General features: G+C 46.4%; 7 protein-coding genes across 7 annotated transcripts; 6 read left to right on the forward strand and 1 right to left on the reverse strand.

The window, feature by feature from the left end:
* Window positions 1-76: 76 nt before the first annotated feature.
* Window positions 77-1,563, forward strand: TRUGW13939_10342 (uncharacterized protein; the record flags this gene model as incomplete). Its single annotated transcript, XM_035493454.1, has 4 exons — window positions 77-127; window positions 173-362; window positions 905-917; window positions 1,182-1,563. The coding sequence occupies 4 exons, from the start codon at window positions 77-79 to the stop codon at window positions 1,561-1,563; spliced, it is 636 nt and encodes a 211-aa protein (XP_035349347.1).
* Window positions 1,564-2,055: 492 nt separating this feature from the next.
* Window positions 2,056-3,549, forward strand: TRUGW13939_10343 (uncharacterized protein; the record flags this gene model as incomplete). The annotated part of the gene is made up of 2 exons (XM_035493455.1): window positions 2,056-2,272; window positions 2,324-3,549. The coding sequence occupies 2 exons, from the start codon at window positions 2,056-2,058 to the stop codon at window positions 3,547-3,549; spliced, it is 1,443 nt and encodes a 480-aa protein (XP_035349348.1).
* A 608-nt stretch (window positions 3,550-4,157) lies between these two features.
* Window positions 4,158-6,410, forward strand: TRUGW13939_10344 (uncharacterized protein; the record flags this gene model as incomplete). Its single annotated transcript, XM_035493456.1, has 1 exon — window positions 4,158-6,410. The coding sequence occupies one exon, from the start codon at window positions 4,158-4,160 to the stop codon at window positions 6,408-6,410; it is 2,253 nt and encodes a 750-aa protein (XP_035349349.1).
* A 1,281-nt stretch (window positions 6,411-7,691) lies between these two features.
* TRUGW13939_10345 (uncharacterized protein) lies at window positions 7,692-8,472 on the reverse strand (the record flags this gene model as incomplete). Its single annotated transcript, XM_035493457.1, has 2 exons — window positions 7,692-8,143; window positions 8,199-8,472. 2 exons carry the CDS (start codon window positions 8,470-8,472, stop codon window positions 7,692-7,694), a joined length of 726 nt encoding a protein of 241 aa, XP_035349350.1.
* Window positions 8,473-9,993: 1,521 nt separating this feature from the next.
* Window positions 9,994-11,822, forward strand: TRUGW13939_10346 (uncharacterized protein; the record flags this gene model as incomplete). Its single annotated transcript, XM_035493458.1, has 5 exons — window positions 9,994-10,482; window positions 10,532-11,273; window positions 11,317-11,384; window positions 11,436-11,676; window positions 11,722-11,822. 5 exons carry the CDS (start codon window positions 9,994-9,996, stop codon window positions 11,820-11,822), a joined length of 1,641 nt encoding a protein of 546 aa, XP_035349351.1.
* A 664-nt stretch (window positions 11,823-12,486) lies between these two features.
* TRUGW13939_10347 (uncharacterized protein) lies at window positions 12,487-13,518 on the forward strand (the record flags this gene model as incomplete). Its single annotated transcript, XM_035493459.1, has 1 exon — window positions 12,487-13,518. The coding sequence occupies one exon, from the start codon at window positions 12,487-12,489 to the stop codon at window positions 13,516-13,518; it is 1,032 nt and encodes a 343-aa protein (XP_035349352.1).
* A 489-nt stretch (window positions 13,519-14,007) lies between these two features.
* On the forward strand, window positions 14,008-17,952 carry TRUGW13939_10348 (uncharacterized protein; the record flags this gene model as incomplete). Its single annotated transcript, XM_035493460.1, has 3 exons — window positions 14,008-14,425; window positions 14,488-14,786; window positions 14,842-17,952. The coding sequence occupies 3 exons, from the start codon at window positions 14,008-14,010 to the stop codon at window positions 17,950-17,952; spliced, it is 3,828 nt and encodes a 1,275-aa protein (XP_035349353.1).
* Between the last annotated feature and the right edge of the window lie 5,199 nt (window positions 17,953-23,151).

The following is a 23,151-nucleotide window of genomic DNA, read 5'->3' on the forward strand; positions in this document are numbered from 1 at the left end:
CATTATTTCAATCCGGACTGCTTAGGCTGCATGTACTGCGCTTTTATCATCGAATCAATTACCGTGTTACGCAACCATGCTGTCAGATCTTTGGGCAAGTATCTCTGCCTGCTGTGGGCTATTTCAAGTAAGACAAACCTTGTTTACATTAACATGTCTAACTGAGCTCAAGATCTTCAATACACCAAATATCACTGTACGATCAATAAATTACCTCAACAAAAAGGATATCGAGACCGCGATTGCCGAAATACGCATCACATCGTCGGACTCGAAAAGGCTGCTGGAGTGGAGACGGATACCCTACAAAGAGCTGATTGAGATGAAAGGAGGCGAAGATGCTGTAAACAAGTTCTATGGATGTTAGTGTATGAAACCGCGGTCAACGTTTATCGAACCTGTCAGATAGCCCTACATACTGTGAATACTCTATACTAGCGAAATTTCAAAAGATCTTTGTAGACACTTAATGTCTCTGTTCCAAAAGTATAACTAGGCGAGCCGTAGTATACAGTTTCTAAGCTAGTGGCACCACCTGCATCTAGACCTGAGTGATCAGATCCCATAATCGTAAACAGCCCCTATTTAGTGACGGCTGAGTCCGGGTGATTGACGCAGAAGGTTGAGCTATTTATGCATTCTGCAACAAGGATTCCATCCCTGGAGTGGCCAACATGTGTAGCTTCTCATTATCTAGTTAAAAGACGATCGACATAGTCATGTTTCATTCCAAGTAGTAAGAGACACCGCTTCTCTTTTAGTATTACATGGTCGGACAGATTATTCTTATTCCTTAGTAGCACCGAATTGAGTAAAGAAGTACATACGACCACAGCCATTTCATGTACTAATTCTAGTTCGAGGCTAATCGTATAATTTGGCTGTTATATTGATTTTGATTCAGGCGGCGCTTTTTGGTTGGTGCTAGTGCTAGGGTTCAGTGCCGGTCTTAAATCTCGCGAACGGATACATGCGAGATGATGGAGTAATAATCAATTTCAGGAGACAGTTTTCGGATAGAAACCCTCTTCCGGCAGTATATGTGCTGCAGCTATTTGAACCCTGCTTAATATAAGTGGTTACCCCCCATTCTTCCTGCAAGACTGCATAGTGTTATACTTTAGCCCAAAATGTAAGATTCTAGATCTTCATATAATTGAAGTTACTGACGATACGTACAGGAGTTTCAATGGCAGAATCCCCGTCACCTTTCATCATCAGACGGCTTCTTCTAAGGCCAACAAAAAGCGCAAGCGAAATACAGAGGCGACAAAAAGGTACCGTGAGCAACTTCAAAAGAGACAAGATTGGTGGAAAACTCTCAAAGGGTGGCTCTTGGAGGAAACGGGGGACTCAACAGAAATGAGTTCTCTATCACCGGAACTGAAGATGGGCTCCAAGGAACTCAAACGTGAGATCCATGACCTAGAAGCTGTGCTACGCGATCGTTATCTTCGAACTCTTCAAAAAATGGGCAAGCTGGAAGAAGGGACTGAGCGTCTCCCAATCAAGGTGCTACATAGAAAAGCACGGACATCTCAACACTGGTCAACTGTCATATAGATATGCAGGTAGTTATGCGCTAGTAACAACGACTCCGCATGAAAGCTATTCGTAGTGGAGCTGGCACATTAATAACTTGTATTAGCAACGGAACAGCGTGATGGGCTTCCATTTTACTGGCCAGGCTGGCGAAACAATCCACTTAATGGACAGTTCTAGGTCGGTCGTATGCTCCAGCACAGCTCTGTATAGGTCGACGCACAAAAATGGAACGGTCGATCGTTAGTTTTGCGAAAAAGTTGCACAAGGGTACATGCTCATGCTTTGCATTAGGCTGAGTGGTTCGCTAATGCATGGCCCTCGATGCATTCGTATGGAATTATAGCGGTGTGCCCCGTATTAGTATAGATGGGGCCGGGTATAAAGAGAGGTGCGTTTCTCCAGTAGTTTGCTGGGTCAAAAATCAGATGCTATTCTTTGAATTTCAGACACGCGCTTACATTTTTGACTTCCAACTATTAATTTCGATCCATACCTGATACTCATTTCACTATGGATGTCTCCAATGTTGCTGCTTCCATGCCGGCCTATCAAGTCTCCATCCTAGATATCTTCTTTCCTGGCCTTACCGGCATCTTGGCCGTGGCAAATGGACTATCAACGGGACAACTGAACAGCTATGCACGTCTGCTTTTTGTTGGTGGTTTCTGCATCTTCCTTGCCAGATACTTTTACGGGTATATCAACGACTTGGTGGATCGCCACTTCAGTTTGTGACACTGTCCCTCTCTTTTTCTGTCACGTTCTAACGATTTTGAAGTGTCCACAATCCACGTATCGTACTATAATGAAGCCTTCGACATGCTCATTAATTGGATATCTGAACAACATTTCGCCCAAAATACACGAACGTCTTTGGCCAGTGTTGGTGCAAAGCACCGACGAGGATTTTTCGACAACGCTAACGGAGACAAGAAGTCGTTGTCATTCACACCGTGGAATACATCGATTAGCTTCATATACAAAAATCACCTCATCAAGTTCAGCCGTACTCAAAAAGATGGCCGTTCTAGTGAAGAAGAGATTGTTGTCTCTTGTGTTGGTCGATCTCCAACGATCTTGAAAGAACTCTTTCAGGAGTGTCGAGCCGAATACCTCAAGAAAATCGAAAAAAAGACTACCGTGTTCGACCATCAAGGGGGAGAATGGAGAAAAACCAAGTCGAGAGAAATCCGGCCACTGTCCACTATCCTCATGGACGAGGAAGAAAAACAAATGCTGGTGAACGATGTAGACAACTTTTTGGATCCAAGAACCCGGGGCTGGTATGCGCGGCGGGGCATCCCCTATCGCAGGGGATTTCTTCTGTACGGGCCTCCCGGGACTGGGAAATCCAGCTTAAGTTTGTCCATTGCGGGACGGTTCGACCTGGACATATATGTTCTCAATCTTTCTGCTGTTGATGACAGTAAGCTGAGCAGTTTGTTCTCCGAGCTCCCGTCTCATTGCGTTGTGCTCCTGGAAGATGTTGACGCAGCCGGTACAACACGAGCTGAAAAAACCACCGAAAAAACTACAGATCAGAGTGTCGCCAAGCTCCAGGGGCTGACTCTCTCCGGTTTGCTAAACGCAATAGATGGCGTCTCTTCGCAGGAAGGCCGGGTATTGATAATGACTACTAATCATATTGAGCACTTGGATGCGGCGCTGATCCGACCTGGGCGTGTGGACAGGAAGATTTTTTTCCGACTTACTAATAAGGACATGAACGCTCGGCTCTTCTGCACCATTTTCAAACAATCAGCGGAAGACCAACACATACCAAAAGAAGACATCGGCGAAGAAAATGTCGAACGACTTGCAATTGAGTTTGCTGGAAAGGTACCAGAAAATGTGTTCAGTCCAGCTGAAGTCCTTTCGTTTTTACTGGAGAATAAGCGATCTCCAGTCAATGCTGTTGCTAATGTGGAGAAATGGGCAAAGAGTGGTCAGGCTAGAGGTAAAGACCTGAGAAGAGAATTGTCGTGGATAAGCGATTCGTCTTAGGAAGAGTTTGTGGCTTGATACAAATATGGGCGAGCCATGCAGATCTGTTTCGCTTCTCTTTTGTGTGCTACAAGTGCGAGCCGTCTCTTCTCGTGCTTTCTGCTCTTTTCGGTCTTTTTTCTTCAGCCTATGCCGCTGTTACCTAAACTGTTTGAGTGAGCCGGATGTTCGTTGTTGCGATCTCTCTACTTTGCTGGTGATCTCTCTTCTTATGATATTTGCTCTTCTTCTCGTCTCTACTCCCAAAGTCCCTTTTGTTCTAGCGGTTGCTGATGTCTGAATCCCTTTTATCTCCTATATCTATATATAGCAGTTTTCTTGCAGGACACTAGGATCGCATGCTATTTAGTTAATCAACCAAGTCAAATGTAACTTTTGGGACAGCCAGACAGCCCCTTTGTGACCTAAACCACTCGATCTCCGTGATTTTCTCACTTTATCGCGACTACCATCCGCGTTTCATAGCCACCGGCTATGATTGGCTCGGTGTTATTAGTAAATCCGTCATCCGTCATTTGTCATCCGCCAGTTGCTAGGCATTAACTCGGGTTCACCACGTGCTTGAAAACAACATTTCCGTACCCCCTTTCTCACTGTTGCCTGGGGTTATGGCTGATGATAGCTCACCAGATTATAAGGCTCTCTTCCAGAAGGCGGAAGAGGAACGAAGACACGAAGCGAAATTACGAAGGCAGGAAGCGGAGTTGCGCAGGCAAGCGGAGGAGCGAGAGAAACAAGCAGAGGAGCGAGAGAAACAAGCAGAGGAGCGAGAGAAGCGGGAAGCAGAGCTGCGAAGGCGAGCAGAAGCGCGTACCCAACCCACAACATTCAGGGAGCTTATTCAAACCTGCCATGTCCTATTTTCTGAATCGTTGAAGGCCGGCACGCCAACCAAGTCCACCAAGGGACAGATTCCCACCCCCACTGGTAAATACTATCCGAAACGACTCTGCCTTTGGTCAGACTGCCCTGTGCAGCAGCAAAAGATATATACCGATGTCTGCAATTATCTTGAACCGCTAGAAAACGAACCCTCCCGACGATTCGCGTCCCTCGCCGAGCTACACGGTCTTAGTCGGCGCTTTGATCGCCGTTTGCTACGGAGTGAAAAGGATTTGGAGAGTTATGAGCGATTTGCAGTGGAGGACTATGTCCACGATATTATCACCGAACTGTGTAATATCCCAGACGCCAAGCAGAGATTCCGGCTTGGTAATGGGGTTGCATTTGACAACCATGCGAATACCTTAGACGAGACGGAAGATGACGATGCAAACGTGCTAGATACGTCAAGTTCACAGCATCCGAGGCCAGATCAATTTTGCATCCATCGTGTCGACGGCACCACGAATACCTTGCTCACTACGGTCGAGTACAAGCCTCCGCATAAGCTCTCCGTGGAGAACCTCCGAGTCGGTCTGCGACCAATGGATTTTGGGAAAGAAGTCGTCAACAAGGACAAGATACCGATTGATAAGAATGACAAACTGAAATATAATGCGGAACAGCTAGTAGGCTCAGTGCTGGTACAGGAATACCATGTTATGATTCAGGAAGGACTCGAATACTCTTATATTACGAACGGCCTAGCTCTGGTTCTTCTCTATGTTCCCTACCACGATTATAGTACGCTTTATTACTACCACTGTGAACCGAAAAAAGATGCCAATCTGGAAGATCCCGATGTCTTTCAGCAGCCAGTAACGGCCATCGCCAGGGTATTGTGTCTCTGCTTGATGAGTTTCCATTCTCAGATCCGGGACCAAGCATGGCGGAATGCTGCTAGGTCACAATTAGATACATGGAAGACGAGTTTCGACCATACGCGATCGCAAATCCCTGAAAAAGAGCTCAAAGTAGTTCCCCCGGATTCCGACTACACAAGTTCGGAATATACAAGCTCCGAATACTTACCATCGTCTCCATTACCGCCTACTTCGGGACCCACCCGTCCAGTCCCAACACGCTCTCGAAGCAATTGCGCGCCCATGGAAACGACATCGCGCGGCGAACAAACGGAATCTTCTGACTCTGAAGCCGGCCCAGCACCGAGTCGAAAACGAGGCTTCAGCCAAATTCTTTCTTCTCCGCCCAACCAGCGATCTTCGACGCGTCCCGTTAACTCTACTCCTCCGTCCGGTAATCAACACCAACACGCAGCACGTTTCTGCACCCAGCGATGCCTGTTAGGTCTGCAACAAAGAGATGCATTAGATAATCTATGCCCTAATGTCCATCTTCATCGGCAGGACCAGGAAGATAATCGACATTGTATTGATACCAAACGGCTGGTGAAACTACTGAAAGTACAGCTTGATCAAGACCTCGATCACAACTGTACGCCGTTCGGGGCTTGTGGATCATACGGCGCGCCGTTCAAGATTACTTGCGCCACGTATGGCTATACGGTTGTTGGAAAGGGGACCACGTCCAAACTTTGGAAGGAGGTCTCCAGTGAGTCGGAAATATACCAAGTTCTCCAGAAGGTACAGGGATCTGCGGTTCCAGTCTTCCTTGGAACTATTGATCTAAGAATGACCTTCTTTCTCCATGGAGCTGGAGAGATCCGGCATATGTTGCTTATGGGCTGGGGGGGTGAGAGTATTGGAGCAGAGCAGAGGGTGACACTTCGTCACGAAATATCTAGATCAAGGAGGCAAATCCGCAAGCTGGGCGTTATCCACCAGGACTTGAGACTGGATAATATGTTATGGAATGATGAACTGAAACGGGTTCTGATCATCGACTTTCACCGGTCTGAAATAGACCGCCGTTCGACGAGAGATCGGGTTGGGTCTTTGAAGAGGCCAATGCACTTCCTGTCGAGCCAGTCAAAACGTCCTCGTCTTCTTTATACTTGAGCGTTCAATTATTCGCTAAGATAACTCCTGAATTTTATCGGCTTAAAGCATTCATGCCGCCTATATAAATCGAGAAGAGCTTGATAGCTGGCAGGATGATGAGCCACTTTGATGGAACTGCCAGGCTGTAAGCACATAGCGGTAAGTAACGTTCAGAAAGGAAGACAGCCTTCATATACTCAACGTCAGCCTCGTGTTACCCTTCGAGTTGGTGACTTATGGGACTGGTGCGCGTTTCTGTTGACCCGAATCAGCCTAGCAGTGAACTTAAGACAGGGAGTGCATGTCGACGATGGAGGCGTGGTTACAAAATGTCTGTTGTTGTGCCTCATCTCATTTGGGGATCTGGCGCGATACCTTAATACCAACATTCAGTCGACACGAATCGGGTCATGGATAAAATCGACAATGAGCATGGCAATGATGCCTTTCCATGATTGCATGAACATTAAAGAGTTTTGGGTAGCAGTCTTGAGATTGCGCCAATCAAAGATCTTTAGGCGCTCCCATTATTCCCAGTCAGTTTGCTGCCCGATTCACCCCACATCGCTCCATGTTCACACTCAGACTTTTTCTATCTCATCAATTCCAACTTTTTAAAAAGCTCTGACCTTGAATGGATCCAGAAAGTGACCATTGGGCTATACGGAGGCCGCCTACATGCTTATACTGTGGCTCTTCAACACGTCGAACACGGGCTAAACCCAGCAATCCTAATGGCAACGCCGACCGCCCTTATTACTACTGTAAGAATTGCAACGAGTTCTCGTGCTTCGCAGACATGAGAGGAATCCATCTGGAGAACCCGATATGCGACTGCTCACAGTATATTCCAAGTCGACTTCAAATCGCTGGACAAGACAAAAAATTACCGAGAGCCTTACACTATCGATGTGCGGTTGGAGGATGCTCATACTTTAGTTATTTAACCGATCATCAAGGCCGCGTTCTGGTTTATAGTGGACTACTTTCGAAGACAGATTTAATCTTGGGGGGCTTTTGAAGAATGGAATATGACCACTGCGGTAGCCAACAAGTGTAGGAATCTCAATTGGGATCAAGGAAAGTTGCAGAATGTTTGATGGCCAATGTTTAAGGTCAGATGCTAGAATTAGGAATGAAGTCAACAACCTCAAGCTACGATACAAGGGGCTGGGCATGCATAAACTTAGCCAGATATGAACTATACACCTATCAAAGATATAGGGACGATTGTCAGAAAAATACTCGACATTAGTAGTAAGATCATGAATTAAAACTAATTTGAAACTAACCCTTCTTCTACTCTTGTTTCCTCCAGCGCCACCATTTGTCAATATGTGACTGTGCACTCACAGAGGCTAACAATTGACTCAACATAATTACAGAGGGTTCTTCTGGGAAGTAATCGGATTTTCTCGGCTCTTCTGGGATTGGTAAGGACTGGCAAAAACTGCAATCACTGTCTGGCTCTTCTTGATGACCCAACTGATGCTCGATGCAACGCACACTCCAGTCTCCTTCCCATTCTTGATAGCTCTTGTTGAAACGTTCATAGAATCCAAGGTCAAAGGTACTGCCCTCATACCGAAACCAATCTGCGATTGCTTCCGCAGATGATTGGAGGCAAACCCCGCTGTCAATTGGGGCGGAGATGTAGCCAGCCATCTTCAGGTAGCCATCTCGTACCAAACCAGGCAGATCAGGCAGAAAACGTTCGAGACATGTAACATGGTAGTATTTGATTTTATAGTCTGTATGAGCTCCTATTAGCTAACTTCTGCGATGGGACAAGGTTGATACGCATACTTGATGAAGCAGATACGTTTTCTAGCTTGAACCGATAATTGGATCTGATGACCGGACTTCCAGTTCGCTTATACGGCATACAACTCCATGCCCGGCAATGACTCATTTTGGCTTTGGGAACCTCTTGGAGGAAGAGGAGGAAGTCTCCCGACTTTAGGTCATCCATCATGAAAGCTGCTTCCTCTTCTCGATCATGTTGTCTTTTTCTCTTTCTTTCGAGTTCCTCTGAAGGAATGACCACTTGGGCCTGTTGATGTGGTTTATCAGGATTCATGATGAATATACAACCGACAACGAGTCGATGCAGAAGGTGGGTTGGAACTTCTTAACGTACGAGACGCTTGGCCTCGTAGTGCTGAGCGGAGAATATATATAGTTGGGAGAGAGACATAGTTTACTAGGATTCACTTCGAATGGTACTTCTCCTAAGGCCGTAGTAGCAATACACCGTACAGAAAGTACCAATCGGTCGCTACGTTCATAATGGTTTCAGTCGTCAGAACAGGACGGTAGAAGATTCTGCTTTGTCATGACTATCGAGACGGGGTGTGACGTCATCAGTAAGATGGTAGTGGAGTTTAAGGTACACTGATTTCCTCGTAAGCCCTTGCATCTGAACTACTGATTGATCAGAAGGATCAAGGGCTAACAATGAATGGGACGATCGACATGTCTCATATAACGACATGCGTTTGGGGCGCACCGATTGGCTAAAGTAATCGGAAATGATTGAAGTCTATTTTTAAGGTTTGGAAGTTAACAAACTGCAATGAGGCAGAATCCATGCATAAACGAACCAACAAACAGCCTATAATTGTGGGGCAATGGCTATGCGTCAGCCTTCCACGCCCAATGCGACGTTGAGCCAACCACCGACCCGCTTTCTATACCGATCCTGGTAAGATAACTTGTAGATCGGGCACTACCTCACTTGCGAAATATATATATGATGCATACGTTTTCCGGATGTCATAAAATGCGAGTCTTAAAAGCGTTCCCTGCATTCTGTTCCCTCTGGTTCACAGTAAATGATTCTACGACGCGGCTTCCTTTCGATTCTACCCGCTTCGATTGATGGTCTAGACCGTGCGCCCTGCGTGGCCAGATTGATTAGTTCCATCCCTGCAGGACTTAGCTGACGAACTGGACTTTAGTTCTTCCCAGACGCAATCACCATTCTGAGTCAATCAACAAAAAAAAGATGACACCACTGCACTAACCCAGTCAAATTGACTGCTGATTGGCCAAAACCAGCGCCTTGTCTTGGCGCGCGGTTGCGTCTTGACTTTCGAGACATGCATACCCATTTCTCACCATCCCTTCCCGAACTTCTCTCTTTCTCGACATGCTCAAACTAGCACTGCGGCTTTCCTTAACATGCTTTTTTAACATCGCTTAATGATTATGTGGACTGAAGCTGCATCCAACCAATCGCCATGAATGGACCAGGCTTTACATCTGTTTCACATTTAACTCTTAACCTAGTTACGTTCCCACCCAGAGACCTTTCTATGACTCATAAACGCAACTATTCGGCTCGTAACAGCCTTGTTCGAATATTTCAGCTAATGGAGCTCCTGGTCCCGAGGGAGGTCTCTATACGAACCTTCCTTTCCCAATTTAATATCCTCAGTTTCAGCATAAAACATCTGTAGGGTGACCGCTATCTCCACCGTAGGTGTCCAGTTGGACGTAAGACCTCTAGTCACGCAAAGACCTATAAATAGTCCGCCGTCTATCCTTTCAGACTATTATGCAGACATTCATTCATTCTTTAAAACCGACCCTCTCAAGCATGGAAATCATAAATATATACGCTATTGTCTTTGGCAGCATTCTTTTGTCTCTTGCTTTTATAAAAGCTTTGTATTACGTTTCCCCTTGGAAGAATGTTCTTGCTATCTTCATTTCGAAGCACTTGACATACCCGTACATCATTCATCGCCATCACTTCTGTGGGCCATGGACTCGTGCTAGTGTTTTTCTCCATCTCTGTTATTATGCTTCTAACCTTACCTGCTTACTCTTTGCCGTTTCATCGGTCTCTGATATTGCTCGACGAGCGGGAGTACTTTCCTTAATTAACATGGTTTTTCTTTTTGTGGCCCCAAGTTTGAGCTTCCTGGCAGACATTTTAGGTATATCTCTCCAAATGTGCCGCCGGATCCATCGTTCGACCGCTTGGATCAGCATATTTCTCCTCGCCATTCACATTTTTGGTATTCTCATAGCTGAGAAAAATACCTTATCGTTTCAGGATGCCCCTAATCTACATGCGCTGATTGTAAGTCGCCTTTATTCCGAAAGACACCATCGCCTGACCCAACCATTAGGCCGGATCGGCAGCAGCGACTATTGTGTTGCTGTGCTTCCCTATCTTTCGCCGTCTTGCGTATGAGTGTTTCCTCAAGTTCCATGAAGCGCTTGCCGCACTCTATCTTTACGCAGTCTGGCGTCATTTGCCACCCAATCAGCTGTTAGCACTATACTGCGTTTATGCATGCGTGGGAGCTTTTACATCAACACTTTGTTTGCAGATAGCAACCTTCGTCTATCGAAATGGATTATTTATGTCTAAAGGCTACCCGCGGGCTTATATTCGCTGTGGGATTATCCCTGCCAATGCGGATAAGACTAAAGATGTCGAGAATGCTGTCATCGTCCGCGTCGCGTTACCTCGTCCGATGAAGCTGGACGCGGGTCAGTATATCAACCTCTGGATGCCCACAGTCGGTATATTTTCCTGGGCACAAACCCATCCTTTCATGGTTATTTCATGGTCAACAGAGACGCAATCTTCCTTGGACCTCTTCATAAAACCACGCAAGGGATTGTCAGCTGCACTGTATGAAAGAGCTCTGAAAGCGCCAGAGGGGTCGGTGTCTTTTGCCACGTTTATAACCGGTCTTCATGGAATCAGCCAACCTATAGATCAGTACCAGACCGTTCTACTTTTGGTCAATGGACCTGGAATCGCCGCTGCCCTTTCGTATGTGAGAAAGCTGATCCGTGGTTACAATACCTCTTTTTCTCGCACACGTCGAATTCACTTGGTGTGGGAATTGAAAACCTTGGGTAAGGAGATCTACAATATTCTTAGAAAGTGCTAATGTCCCAGGTCTGGCCGCTGCGGCAGAAGAATTTTTAGACAGCTTACTGGAAGAAGACACTTTCGCCGACGGTTATGTATATGTGGCCTCACCCAGGAACATGATTATATCTGACTGTTTTGCATAGATTTTCACCACTTCAATATATGTTGAATCAGGAAAGGTTTTTGAGGTCGGGAACCATAACCGCGGTTCTGTGTACCAAGGCCATCCTGATTACGACGAGATAATACGGGCGGAGGTCTTGGGTGACTTTCCCAACAGCAAAACGAACAGTAAAGCAGAACATGAGCGGATGACGGTGGCGGATGGGTTTATCGACAGCGAAAAGAACGGTAAAGGACAAGGCTGGAAGATGCTTGTTATGGGTGAGTTGAATCAATTTAGATCGATATAGCCACTAACCTGTCTAGTATCGTTACCTGGCAAGCAACGGGATCGAGTACAAAGTATTGTTCGGGAATATTTACAGGACGGGGTTGCGATGACTGAGCTAGAATTCCAGCCTGACTAAGATACAAGACATGAAGATTGTCTGTTGCGAGTAATTGTTAGGATTAGAATGTTATAAACAGCTATTTTGAAATCGTCTCGAAGTAATTGATTTAAGGATTGGTCGTATTGGTCGTCTCGGTTAACTAAATTTGGGTACTACTCCGACAACAGACCAAATTTCAGTCTCTCCCCGACTTCCCTATTAGGATAGGTTCAGGTTCGCTTTCGCAGGTTCGCTTTTACAGATTCGCTTTTACGGATTCGCTTTCGCAGGTTCGCTTTGGCGCTGTCTGAGTTTGCGTTGGTTCCGTTTTGTGCGTTGGTTCCGTTTTGTGCGTTGGTTCCGTTTCGTGCGTTGGTTCCGTTTCGTGCATGTTCTCTTTGTGCTTCGTACACGTTTTAGACCAAACTTTAAAAATAGACTTTTGTCATTTTCAATTACTTTAGCCAATCATGCGCTTCAAACCCATGTTAATATAAAAAACCGTGTTGATCGCCCCATTCATTGTGGGTCCTTTCTTATGATCAATCCCGCGATCTCAGTGGTTATGAAAACAGTTTGGTACTACTCTAATAACGCTTCACGAGTTTGGTCCTGGGGAAGCAATATTTAACTGTAGCGTCCCGGCCACTACATAGCATAGTGAATTACATGACCTAGAAGGGTTTTCGCTCCATTGAGCATGTCTTCCATAAAAGAAAAACACAAAACCGCATGGCGTTTCGGGGATCGTGCTAACGAGCATGCTTCCACGCCCCCAGTCCCGCCTATCCCGTCAACTGAAAAGGTGCAGGGACATGAACAGCTTCAACTTCCCTCCCATTCAGGCATAAAACCGAAAACACAAGGCGTTCTATCCCCAACATCGCAAAGTACTAGCAAGCCGTTTCGAGATCTGCCTACTAGCGCCGTCACAGGACCCATTGTTCCGGCAGAACAGAGTTATCTCCAACCCAATCTACAGCATGAGGCTCCATGGAAAACTTTTGAGAAGGTATATGAGTGCGATCTCGCCGGGACCGTGGTGGTGGCTGTCCGACGAGCTCAGCCTGTGCATGTCCATGCCATTCGTGCTTTTGCCAGCCGGGATGCCGATGAATTGTACTACAAATTTCGACATCTGCAACACGAGAATGTGATGCGTGCGATGCATTGTTTCACTACCAAAGACGCATTTTATGCCGAGTTTGAACATTTCCCGCTGTCTTTGGAACAAGTCATTGCTTGTAAATACTTTCCAGATGAGCAACAGCTTGCAATGATACTTCGACAGGTTTGTTTCTTCTTGTTTCACCTGGAGACCATTGCTGATAACTCCAAGGTTATCGATGGCCTACTGTTTCTCTGCGGGCATGATATGAAGCATACATCCTTAAATCGATTTAATATTCTGATGAATTTGGATGGTAGAGTTCAAATCGGTATTTTCCCCCAATTTCATCGTTGGAAGGCTTTGCTGAGAAACTTTGCAGGCGGCTTGGAGCATTGTCGATCACGTCTTCCAGGAGACAACCCGAGAGACGACGCCCTCGCAGTGGGTACAATCGGCATGCAGCTGATGGAAAAGGGGGCCCAAAATGGTATTATCAGTGATCTTAGTAACTTTCGACGCTGGCCGCACACGTCGGTGGCTGTACAATTTATCTTAATGGCTTCCTCGGTGGACTCACTGGAGGGACTTCGAAGGGCCAGTAACACTCCACCCTTAAAGTAGCCTGCGACGCGCTGACTTAATTACAGGAATCCTTTCTTACTAATCTCAGCTGTTCAAAAGGAATTCTTGCTGGACTAGCTTGGTTTGCCCTAATCTCTGCACGTACATTTTATTTTTTTGATCCTCCCACTGTTTAATGAAATCAACTTGCATAAGCGCTGGTCTTGTTTCAAATTAGGTACACTAGAAAGTATTAGATCAAGGTTCACTAAAGTTGAAGTTCGAATGTTACAGTAGTGTTATCAAAAACGCGAAAGCGCAACTGGGAATGCTTAAACGCGAATGAGGGACATTGCAATAGAAACTAGCTCTAATCATGAAGAGAGGTGGAGTAATGTGGAGCCTGAAACCTGAGACCATGCTCGAGGGCCCCGAGGCTAGCTCTCGCCTTAGGTATAAATACTGCGGGTCATGCCCCTCCACAGCTCATAGAGCATGTAAAACGCTTTTGGTGCTTTTTACTGGATCAGGTGATATTTGGTTTACATCATGGAAGTACCCGGGTTTATAGACGAAGAGATTCATCTAGCCACAGAGCGTTGTGTGAAGTTGCAAGGCACGGCCAAAGTCCAGCTTGACGACATTCAATTCGATCCGCCATTGCCCCAAGGCCTTGATGCAAAGAACTTGAAACGACTGGACCAAATGTTTCGTAAAAATGGTTGTCGCCGTCTCGTCGTGGATAATCATATTCCCGTGATTGTATCACGCCAGAGTCTTTCCACATCGCTCCAGCGTGCTGGAGTTTCACCGCAAGCATTGAGGACAATGCAACCTGATCAGTTCCCCCTGCTTTGCTTCTCCACTGGGCAGCTGAGAGGTCTACATGGTCGACATCGGGCGCAAGTCGGCCGTAAACTTCTTCCCCCGGTAGATCGCTGGTGGACCGTGGATCTTTATTTAGACGGTACAATTCGATGCATCCATTTTGTCCTCTTTCACCCATGCACTAACCACTAAAGAATACAGATATTGACAGCCACCTCAAAACCAACCTCATCGAGGAGTATTCAGATCAGCAAAAGGTCACTGATGGGGAGATATATCGGAAAATTCGTCAGTATGAAGCCGGGCAGAATGAACTCTTTCGTGAACGATGGCTGGCCCGCTTCTCGCGAAGCAGTCAGGAGCGCTTCGAGCAGATAGACAAGAGAAAGAACCGCGGGCTTCGATGTGGATTTGATAGTCTCTTGCCGATCCCCGGGCTGTGGCGAGGCGGGATGAGAGTCAGTATGATGCATCGAGTAATTGCATCCAATTGTACCAAGGTAAGTCTCCCTCCGTCACAGCAATCGAATATTACTATCGCTGATTGCTGTGTAGGAGATTCTGACTTATCTCAACCATATTAAACATTTTTGGTCCACCATAGTCGATCACGACCCCCTCTCTATGAATAAGATCGATGAAGATACTGTCCAACAGTTACAACTGAAGGCCCCCCGTCTCTCTCGCATCGATCGAGAAAATATTCACACCTTAATCCGGGGAGGGAAAATTTTTATCAGCTTTAGTGATATGGAAAGGGAGATGATTTGGTCCCGGATGGAGCATTTCGATGGACTAATCCCGTCTCTGTATACATTCTTTGAGGACTTCAAATATCTCGAGGACTGTGCTTCTTGCGTCAAACGACTATTGCCAGACTGCACTGATTCTGTCTGGCGGACCATGAGTGAGATGTTTGTCGCATCTCCTGAGGCGGAACAAGAAGTTCTCATCCAGACATCAGAGTCTATGTTTCGGACCATTCGCGCCCCTGGCAGGGACTGTTTGGATTTGGCATATCGACAGGTATGGCTCTATGCCATGCGGTATTACCCTTTGATGCCACCGGAGCCAAAACACAAAGAAGACCTTCTCGCGAATCAGACCCAGACGAAGCCCGACGAGTCTACCATCCACGAGATGGCAGAATTAGCCGAACGTCTAGGATTTCAGTCTGATGAGATTACCAAGATCTTGAGCTCTTCTCCCGACCTACAGATCGCGATGGCTTGTTTACTACAGGCGCGGAAGAAACGCCGCTTTCGATACCATCCTCATCAGATCAACGACCTCGTCAACCAGATCGTAAGATGTTTCTCCGCCGCAGTTCCCATCGAAGCTGGTCTCCCTAGTCCCCGTGAACTACTCGTTGATAGTGTTATGAAGCCTCGTGCTCGCTGTGGTCGGCCTACCATGGGAGCCCATCAGCAGGATAGCCAGTACCTTTTCATCGACGTGCTCCATTCCGACGATGTCCTGGTTGGTGACACTATCACGACGTTCGACGTTCGACGTTGTGTTTACTTTGCATTTTTTGGAAATCCCTCTATTCGATCTGGTAGAGATGGAGTTGGGCCCTCGACGGACGCACATCCCACCAGGCCCATGTCTCCCCTGTTTGTACCAAGTAGCCAACCCCCCAATCATTCCACGATGTCCGTTGATAGTCTCGCGGGCGGGGAAGGACGGGATCGCGATCTACAAGGAGGAGGAATAGGATCTCAACCAATCGGAATTGAAAATCGTGATGCAGTCTCTCCAGGGGAAGAGTTACCTGACGGAGGACGTGGTTCTAACGCCGAGGAAGACCGAGCCACCCCTCGACCACTCGTAGAATATTCCGAAGAGCTCCTGGGGCATAATGTACGACATGGTTTCGAGGCGGAAAGATTCGACTCTGAGTCGGTGTACTCAGAACACGGGTCTGGAGCAGGCCGCGGTGGTCTTGGAGACATGGTCCGGCGGGAATTGCATCGGAGCCGCGAAGAAAGTCCGCAGCTCATGTCACCAGAGGCACCTAGCCATCATTCCCAAAGCAATCTGATGGGTCTTGCTCAGGGACCTGATCCGCAGATCGAAGGTGGACCGGAGTCCCAAGTTGACGAGCAAGCATACCGGGATCAGCTGGAGGCCGCCGGTCTGGAGCAGGTGAGAATAGAAGAACCACTGGAAGAGGAACATCAGCCGGTACCATCGCCGGCGGTCACGATAACCTTCTGGTCACTTGAGCGTGACCAGTGGAGAGAGGCCGGCCGCTATACTGTCAACCCGTCTGATCCTTCCCTAGTCGAGCGGGCTGCGACAAAATATACGTGGAAGGACTTTTGGTTACACGACCGAAATTTGCAAGACGTCACAGTTGCTCGGTGTTTCCGCTCCGCAGTCGATGATGGCAGTTATTCTATCTTTTTACTGTCTGGTCATGAAAGACAAAAGTTGACAGCAGAGGAAAATTTCCATCGAAGCCGGGAGCTGATCTCCTTAGCCCAGCGAGTGTTGGATTCCACCGATGCAGAACAGACGGTAGCAGCCGTACCGGACGGAAACGGGAGCTTCGGCGGCGGGGAATGGCGAGAAGAAAGCTCTAGGCAGGGTGTTGACGCAACCGACCGCGACATGGAGAATCTCCTTGACGAAATGCTTCAGAATGATGCGGAACTGAGGGCCGCCGGTGACCATGACGCGCAGGATCTGACGTTGTGGGAGGCTCAGCACATTCCTTCTCCCGCCGAAATCCAGTCGGAGGACGAAGCCAATGTGGACAGGGAACGAGATGTCGCACTGGAACGGCTACAAGGCGGCCCCTCGCAGTCTGAAACGCTGATGATTCCTTCAGATTCCCCGCAAGGGTACGCCCAGCTTAATCCACAGGAGTGGGGTGGTGCGGATTCAAGTGATGCTCCCAGCCGCGTGGAAGGTATTCCATCCGTCCCAAGACCTATGGAGACTAAGACTGGCAAGAAAGGACCGTCCAAGAAGCTGGGGGTGACAAAGTCTCCCATGAAGGGTCGACCTACAATTCAACAGACACAGAAGGAGGCGTCTCGTGTTGCGGCGGTTGCTGACGAGTTGGGACTGGACCTTGATGGACCTCCGTCTGCTTTCACTCCCGCGATAGAGCCCTCTACGGTAGAACCTCGTCCGCCATATCCGGAGGGAAGTAATCCTGGGGCGCAATTGGGGAACTCTGCTCCAGATCCACAGGCACTGGCGATACCTGGCGGCCATCAGAGAGCTAATGTCGTGACTGGTTTTGACTTTGCAAATCAGATAGCGCAACAAGGGGTAGCGCAGCAGCAGGTAGAAGAACAATGGGTAGAACAGCAGCACGAGGGGCCTCCCAATCCCACGAATATGACGCCCATTGGGATCAAATTCTACCATTATGATGGTAAGGGCTGGGAAAAAAAGGATGTTCTGCCAGTGAATCCATCGAACACAATGCCACTGGAGAAGATCGTTCAGGGTTTCAAGAAGAGAAAATTTGTTGTAGTGAACATGAAGAAGGAACCGATAGATAAGGCGAACTGCTTCTATGGAGCGACTATAGAAGGATCGAATGCATTATTTGTGATTCCAAAGTCGATGCAGAACCAGATCAAGGCAATGGATCTCCCACAGGTTTGGCGGCGAGCCTCTAGGGGTCGGCTCTTGAGAAATTCGTAAATTTCGCCGTGGTGGACTGAATCGATGGCTCAAAACAAATCACTACTTGAAGTGAGCTTGAGACATATGGAATCTTGTAACCTGAGAAAGGCTGTGTCAGCGTGAATGTGACGGCTGCCCGCTGTGAAACGTCACCGATGAATAGGAGCGGTCTTCTGAGACAGTTGCATAAACAGGAGTATATTCTTAATCCTTATTCTAACACGTACTGGTCCTCTTATGTGAATGCAGATAACATGAGAAGCAACAGTACATGATGATATTATTGTGTAGGGAGATGGTGTATGACGGATCTCTTGAATAGCCATGGATCATAGATAGATAATAACGAGACTAATTTTACGATACAATTTTATTGATCTGACTCTCATATTCCTTCCCTCATGTGGGGTTGCATCCAAGAAGGAATTCTCAGAAAGCTTACCGGTCTGTGAGAATCCTCACAAGAGGAAATTCGGGTTGAGAGAAACCACCTGATTCGACAGTCATCCGAAGAGCAACAGTCACCCGTTCCGACCCATCTGATCCAACAACCCACACGAGATATCTATCCCAAATGCATGTAAATCACGAGATAGTTTTATCAGCCTCAATCCGACACAGCGGGCGAGTATGATACCTTTACAGGTTGGCTGCTCCTGGTCCGAGGAAGTCTGAACCAGCTGTGAACGGCATAGAAGATCGAACTACATTGCCATCACGATGGAGACAACCCGCTGAGCCCTAACATATCCAGCCTAGGAAAGTCCTCTAGATACAAGGGCCTGAGACTTACGACCATGAGAAGTGGGGCGAGTGGGTAGCAAAGGATCCGGGAATAAGTATGCGGAAAACCGGCGTTTGTCGAAACCACATGTACGATTTACGTCGGCGGAAAAAAGAAATTACTGAATTGTTCTCTAACCAAAAAAACTTAACCATTATCCAGCAACGACTTCAGTATATAGCTACAAAGCAATCCCTAAGATCAAGAGAAAGAGTCCATATAGCTTAACAAGAAAAGCAAATCCTTCCTTATCAGTAGTCTCTACTGCTCCTTAACTTTTCTTAAGACTTTATGTAATATCCAACCACATACAGCACTAAACAGTGTCCCAAAAAGTTCAATTGGAATTCAGATCTGTTATTTAGCTTGGTTAGATTTTAACTCTAAAAGCTGGTTTAAGAACGCATACTTCATCGCACGCTATACCTCAAAGAGATCCAACGTATTGGTCCTAAGATGGCTCTTGCGTTTGGCGAGGTCTAGACTAGTGACTGTCAGAGGTGTCTCCAATTTTGGTTAGCTCCGTATCACTACCGCCCCGTGTTAGTGAAAAATGGATTGGATATGGGTCCTCGTTGCAAAGAACTCACCAATCTAGAGGCTTTTTTTTATATGCGAATACACAATGATATTTGTTATCAATGACAAGATATTAAAATTTAAGAATATCAAGTTTTGGTAGCCCTATTGACCAAAGATGCTCGGTGCCAAGATAGGGCACTAGATCTTTGTTAATTTCCCCTATTAGACCTCGAAAAGAACCGCCAAACATCGGTCTTGGCGGTCCTAAATGTAGAGCTCGAGGAACCGCCAAGAAATTTTCTAAACATTAATGATCATAAAATATTCTAATAAGGAAATAATTTGCTTATAAATCATGATTTATACACCTAATACTTCTTGGCGGGCCTTTTAGCGGTCCTCTTGGCGGTTCTTGGTCCTTGACCTTAGGACCAGGACCGCACCATTTCGAGGCCTACCCCCTATACCTTACATAGGGAAGAGGTTTAGTAAAAGAGAAGCACCTTTTGTAAGATGATTAATTAGTTACATATTTATTCTCTTATTTTTGTGTGCAGTAAAAAAAACCGTGAAAGTTGTAATAAAATATTACAATTTCTGCTTGTATATAGGTATAAGAGATATCATAACTTGTTATCAAAACCCTATATCTATTTCGTTTCACCTCCTAAACAAAGGAAACGTCTCATAGATACAGTAGGACTACTCTCCCCATATGCATTCATTGTATTGTATCCACTTAGGTGCATGTGACGTAGGAAGTAGCATAATAGCAGAGGTTGCCATCACTCGTGCACTTTTTCACTCAAGTATTAGCTTTTATGTGTCCTTATGTTTTATGTCGTCTGTTATAATGGAACATATTCAGAAGAAGCATGGATTTGACATGGTAAAATAGGCCTAGAAGAAAATAAACGCTTACATAACCATCTGTGCAGTATGCAGTATGATATACGTTGTTGCGATACCGGTAAGTGCAGGTGTGGTCGAGGGTTGAGCAGGACTAAGGGAATAATACTGCGTTAGTAACAGTTGAACAAGAGGGGAATTCGGGGCTCCGGGTCATAGTAAAGAGGGGTTTCAAGTCAAATGTTAAAGTAGAAGGTACTTACACCGGGGTATTTGACGAATTCAGGGGCTGCATTGACTGTAGGCAGAACTGTGGTGGTGAGGACGGAAAGGGAGATTGCGAGGAAGGCCTTCATTTTGATAAAAGCAAGAGGGTGTGGGAGGAAGTCGAGAGCTTGCGATTAGATGCTTTAAGGGACAGCTTAAGAAGACCAAGGATATGGAGTTTATAAAGATAATCGGACTCGAGATCGTCTTTTAACATTCTATGAAGTGAGCACTGTACTAATTGTAGGATCGGAGACAGCCACTTTTCGGGTGTAACCCCAAAAAGCGGTGATATATAAGCCCCACAATTCAGACCTATCTTATATTCCGAACTGCTATATCCAGGCTAGACAGTGGAGGCTAGAGAGTATATCAGAAAAGCGATATATACATATAGACTGAAGCTGGTTCTGAGATAGTACATATATATTTAGTCTTTCTTATCTATCTTTGGATTTCTCCAACACAGCTTTCAACTTGGGAAAAACTTTCATCAAAATATTACTTGGTAATCTTCCCTCAGCCTAAGCTTGTTGGGTAATATACTGAATAGCGATAATAGCACCTCAAGTTCCATTCTCAACCTCTACAATGAGAAACACCGTGTTTACAGCATTTATTGTGGCACTGTCACTATGTGCTCTCTCAACCGCTTATACTGGGCCGTGCTATAATGCGTGAGTAATCCTTAGTCAACATGGCCCCTTGTCCCACTAACGGTACTACCTTTAGAGCTGATCCCGACAATGGCATTGGTAATTACTGCGAGTGTCAAGATGGTAACTTCCCTCGATTCCTTCCGGAACTCTAACTCGTTTTCTACTGTGTCATTTCTACCGTGTTATCCGCTGATAATATCCTTCAAAACAGGCTGCTATGGTGAAGGACCTAATCAGAGAAACCAGGATGGCGGTTGCAATCCCCCTGGAATCGCGCTTGGATTTTGTCCATGAAGCTTAAAGGGTTGTCAGTCCTGGAATGTGGTGTTGTCGAGGGACTAGGATTGCATAGATGAACAAAGAGAATTTCTCTTCTTTCTCATTTTCGGTAGTATATGAATCGAAGAAGTATTTCTTGGGAAAGGGTTGTGGATTATAGCAAACACCAAAGAATTCTGTAACTATTTATATTTGACAAATCATTCTAAGGCTGAATACCGAGCAGGCGAGGATGGTCTGATCTCGCAACCATGGACTGTATGCGATGCCGGGCTCTGCAAGGCTGGGCCCTACTCTGGATTGTCTAGTATAACACTAATATTTGTTAACAAAATCAAATGCCCCTACCAGTACGGGCATTATGTATTGAGGATAGGATTGTTATTATATTTTCATCACATATTATCCAGAGCTGCTGGCTTGTATGCAGCTGTGTTATTGACGGGTTATATAACTTATTGTTAATGTTGATGAAATTACTTCGGAATCGACCAATCAGCATTTCGCATTTGACATCCTGGCGATCTAAAATCACGTGCCAAGCCATCCAGGGACGCAAAGATGCGCTCGGCTTCTCGACCTTCACAATCATCTCTTCTCTTTTCTTCTCCTTTTCGTGGACAATTTCGATTTTCATAATTGTTTCTCGTTTAACATTTGCGCAAGAGGCGTTATTTTTGCACAATTACGCTCGCTCCCCGGAATGCTTGTGTAGCCCACACGCCAATCCAAGCTACTCGCTTATCTTGGAACCTCGAGACCCCAATCTCGAAACTCGAAGCCTCTGTATTAAAACCGGACGACAACAAAAAAAGATTCATTATTCATGCACCCCTTCTCCATCCTCACCCTCGGCATCTTCGTAGCGGGCTACATCACCGCGCGGTGGGGCCTAGTCACCTGGCTGTACAAACTGGCCGTATTCGCCTGGGATCACGACATTGTCGGTCGCACAGCCAAGGGCTTTTTGTTGCTGTCTGTGATTTTTTTCGGCCTGCTTGTGCCGCTAAATTACCTGGCGTCCAAGGAGTTCAATTTGCATCCGCGTGTTGCGCAGCAGGGGATTTCGGCGAGGGAAGAGCTGCATCGGAGGGGGTCGTTTTGAGACGTATACACACACAAAAAAGATAGAAAGAAAACCATGTCGATATGCATGTCGGCGATGGACTGCTGCGCGTATTCTGGCCAAATGACCTGCCTCGCTCGTCGTCGCCGGGTGCAATTGTGGGCTGGCGGAATTCGGATCATGATCTTTTTGTCATCATGGTGCTGGAACATGCCGAGGTACGTATAAATAAAAGCATGGAAAAAGGAAGTAGAGTCAAGTGACATCAAGTTGATGGAGTCTCGAGTCCAGAAACGTCGAAAATGCTCTGCGAACCGGCATCCTGTTCCGCGACTGTCCACACCCAACGGCCCAGCTATTCTTGCTATGCGGAAAATCTGCAATGCATGTCCTAGGCTCGACCAACGCTTCCGAACCATTTAATGTGTCCTATTTGTCGGTAGCGACAAGTTGATCGCATAAAATCCCGCGTATCTTTTGTCCCCCAGAGGCAAACGTTTCCGTGCAAGTCATCATGTTCAATCGACCTCATCCAAGGCGCATGCAATACATGTCTTCAGAGCCGATTTCGCTCGGTCTCGCCGATAGAGAGACCAGCGATAAAAAGGGTCGCCCTCTTGTGGTGATGGACTCGGGCGAGGAGGTCGAGAAAGTTCGTTCTAAAAAGTTGGTTGAAGAGTTGAAATGGCATACCGTGGTTAGACACGTCCCATCGCAGAAAGAAGTGGCCCTTCTATAGATTTTTAATTATAAAGAATAATATATGCTTTGATCGGTATGCTATAGTTTAA

Source organism: Talaromyces rugulosus, chromosome V, assembly GCF_013368755.1.
Source record: "Talaromyces rugulosus chromosome V, complete sequence".
Taxonomy (NCBI): domain Eukaryota; kingdom Fungi; phylum Ascomycota; class Eurotiomycetes; order Eurotiales; family Trichocomaceae; genus Talaromyces; species Talaromyces rugulosus.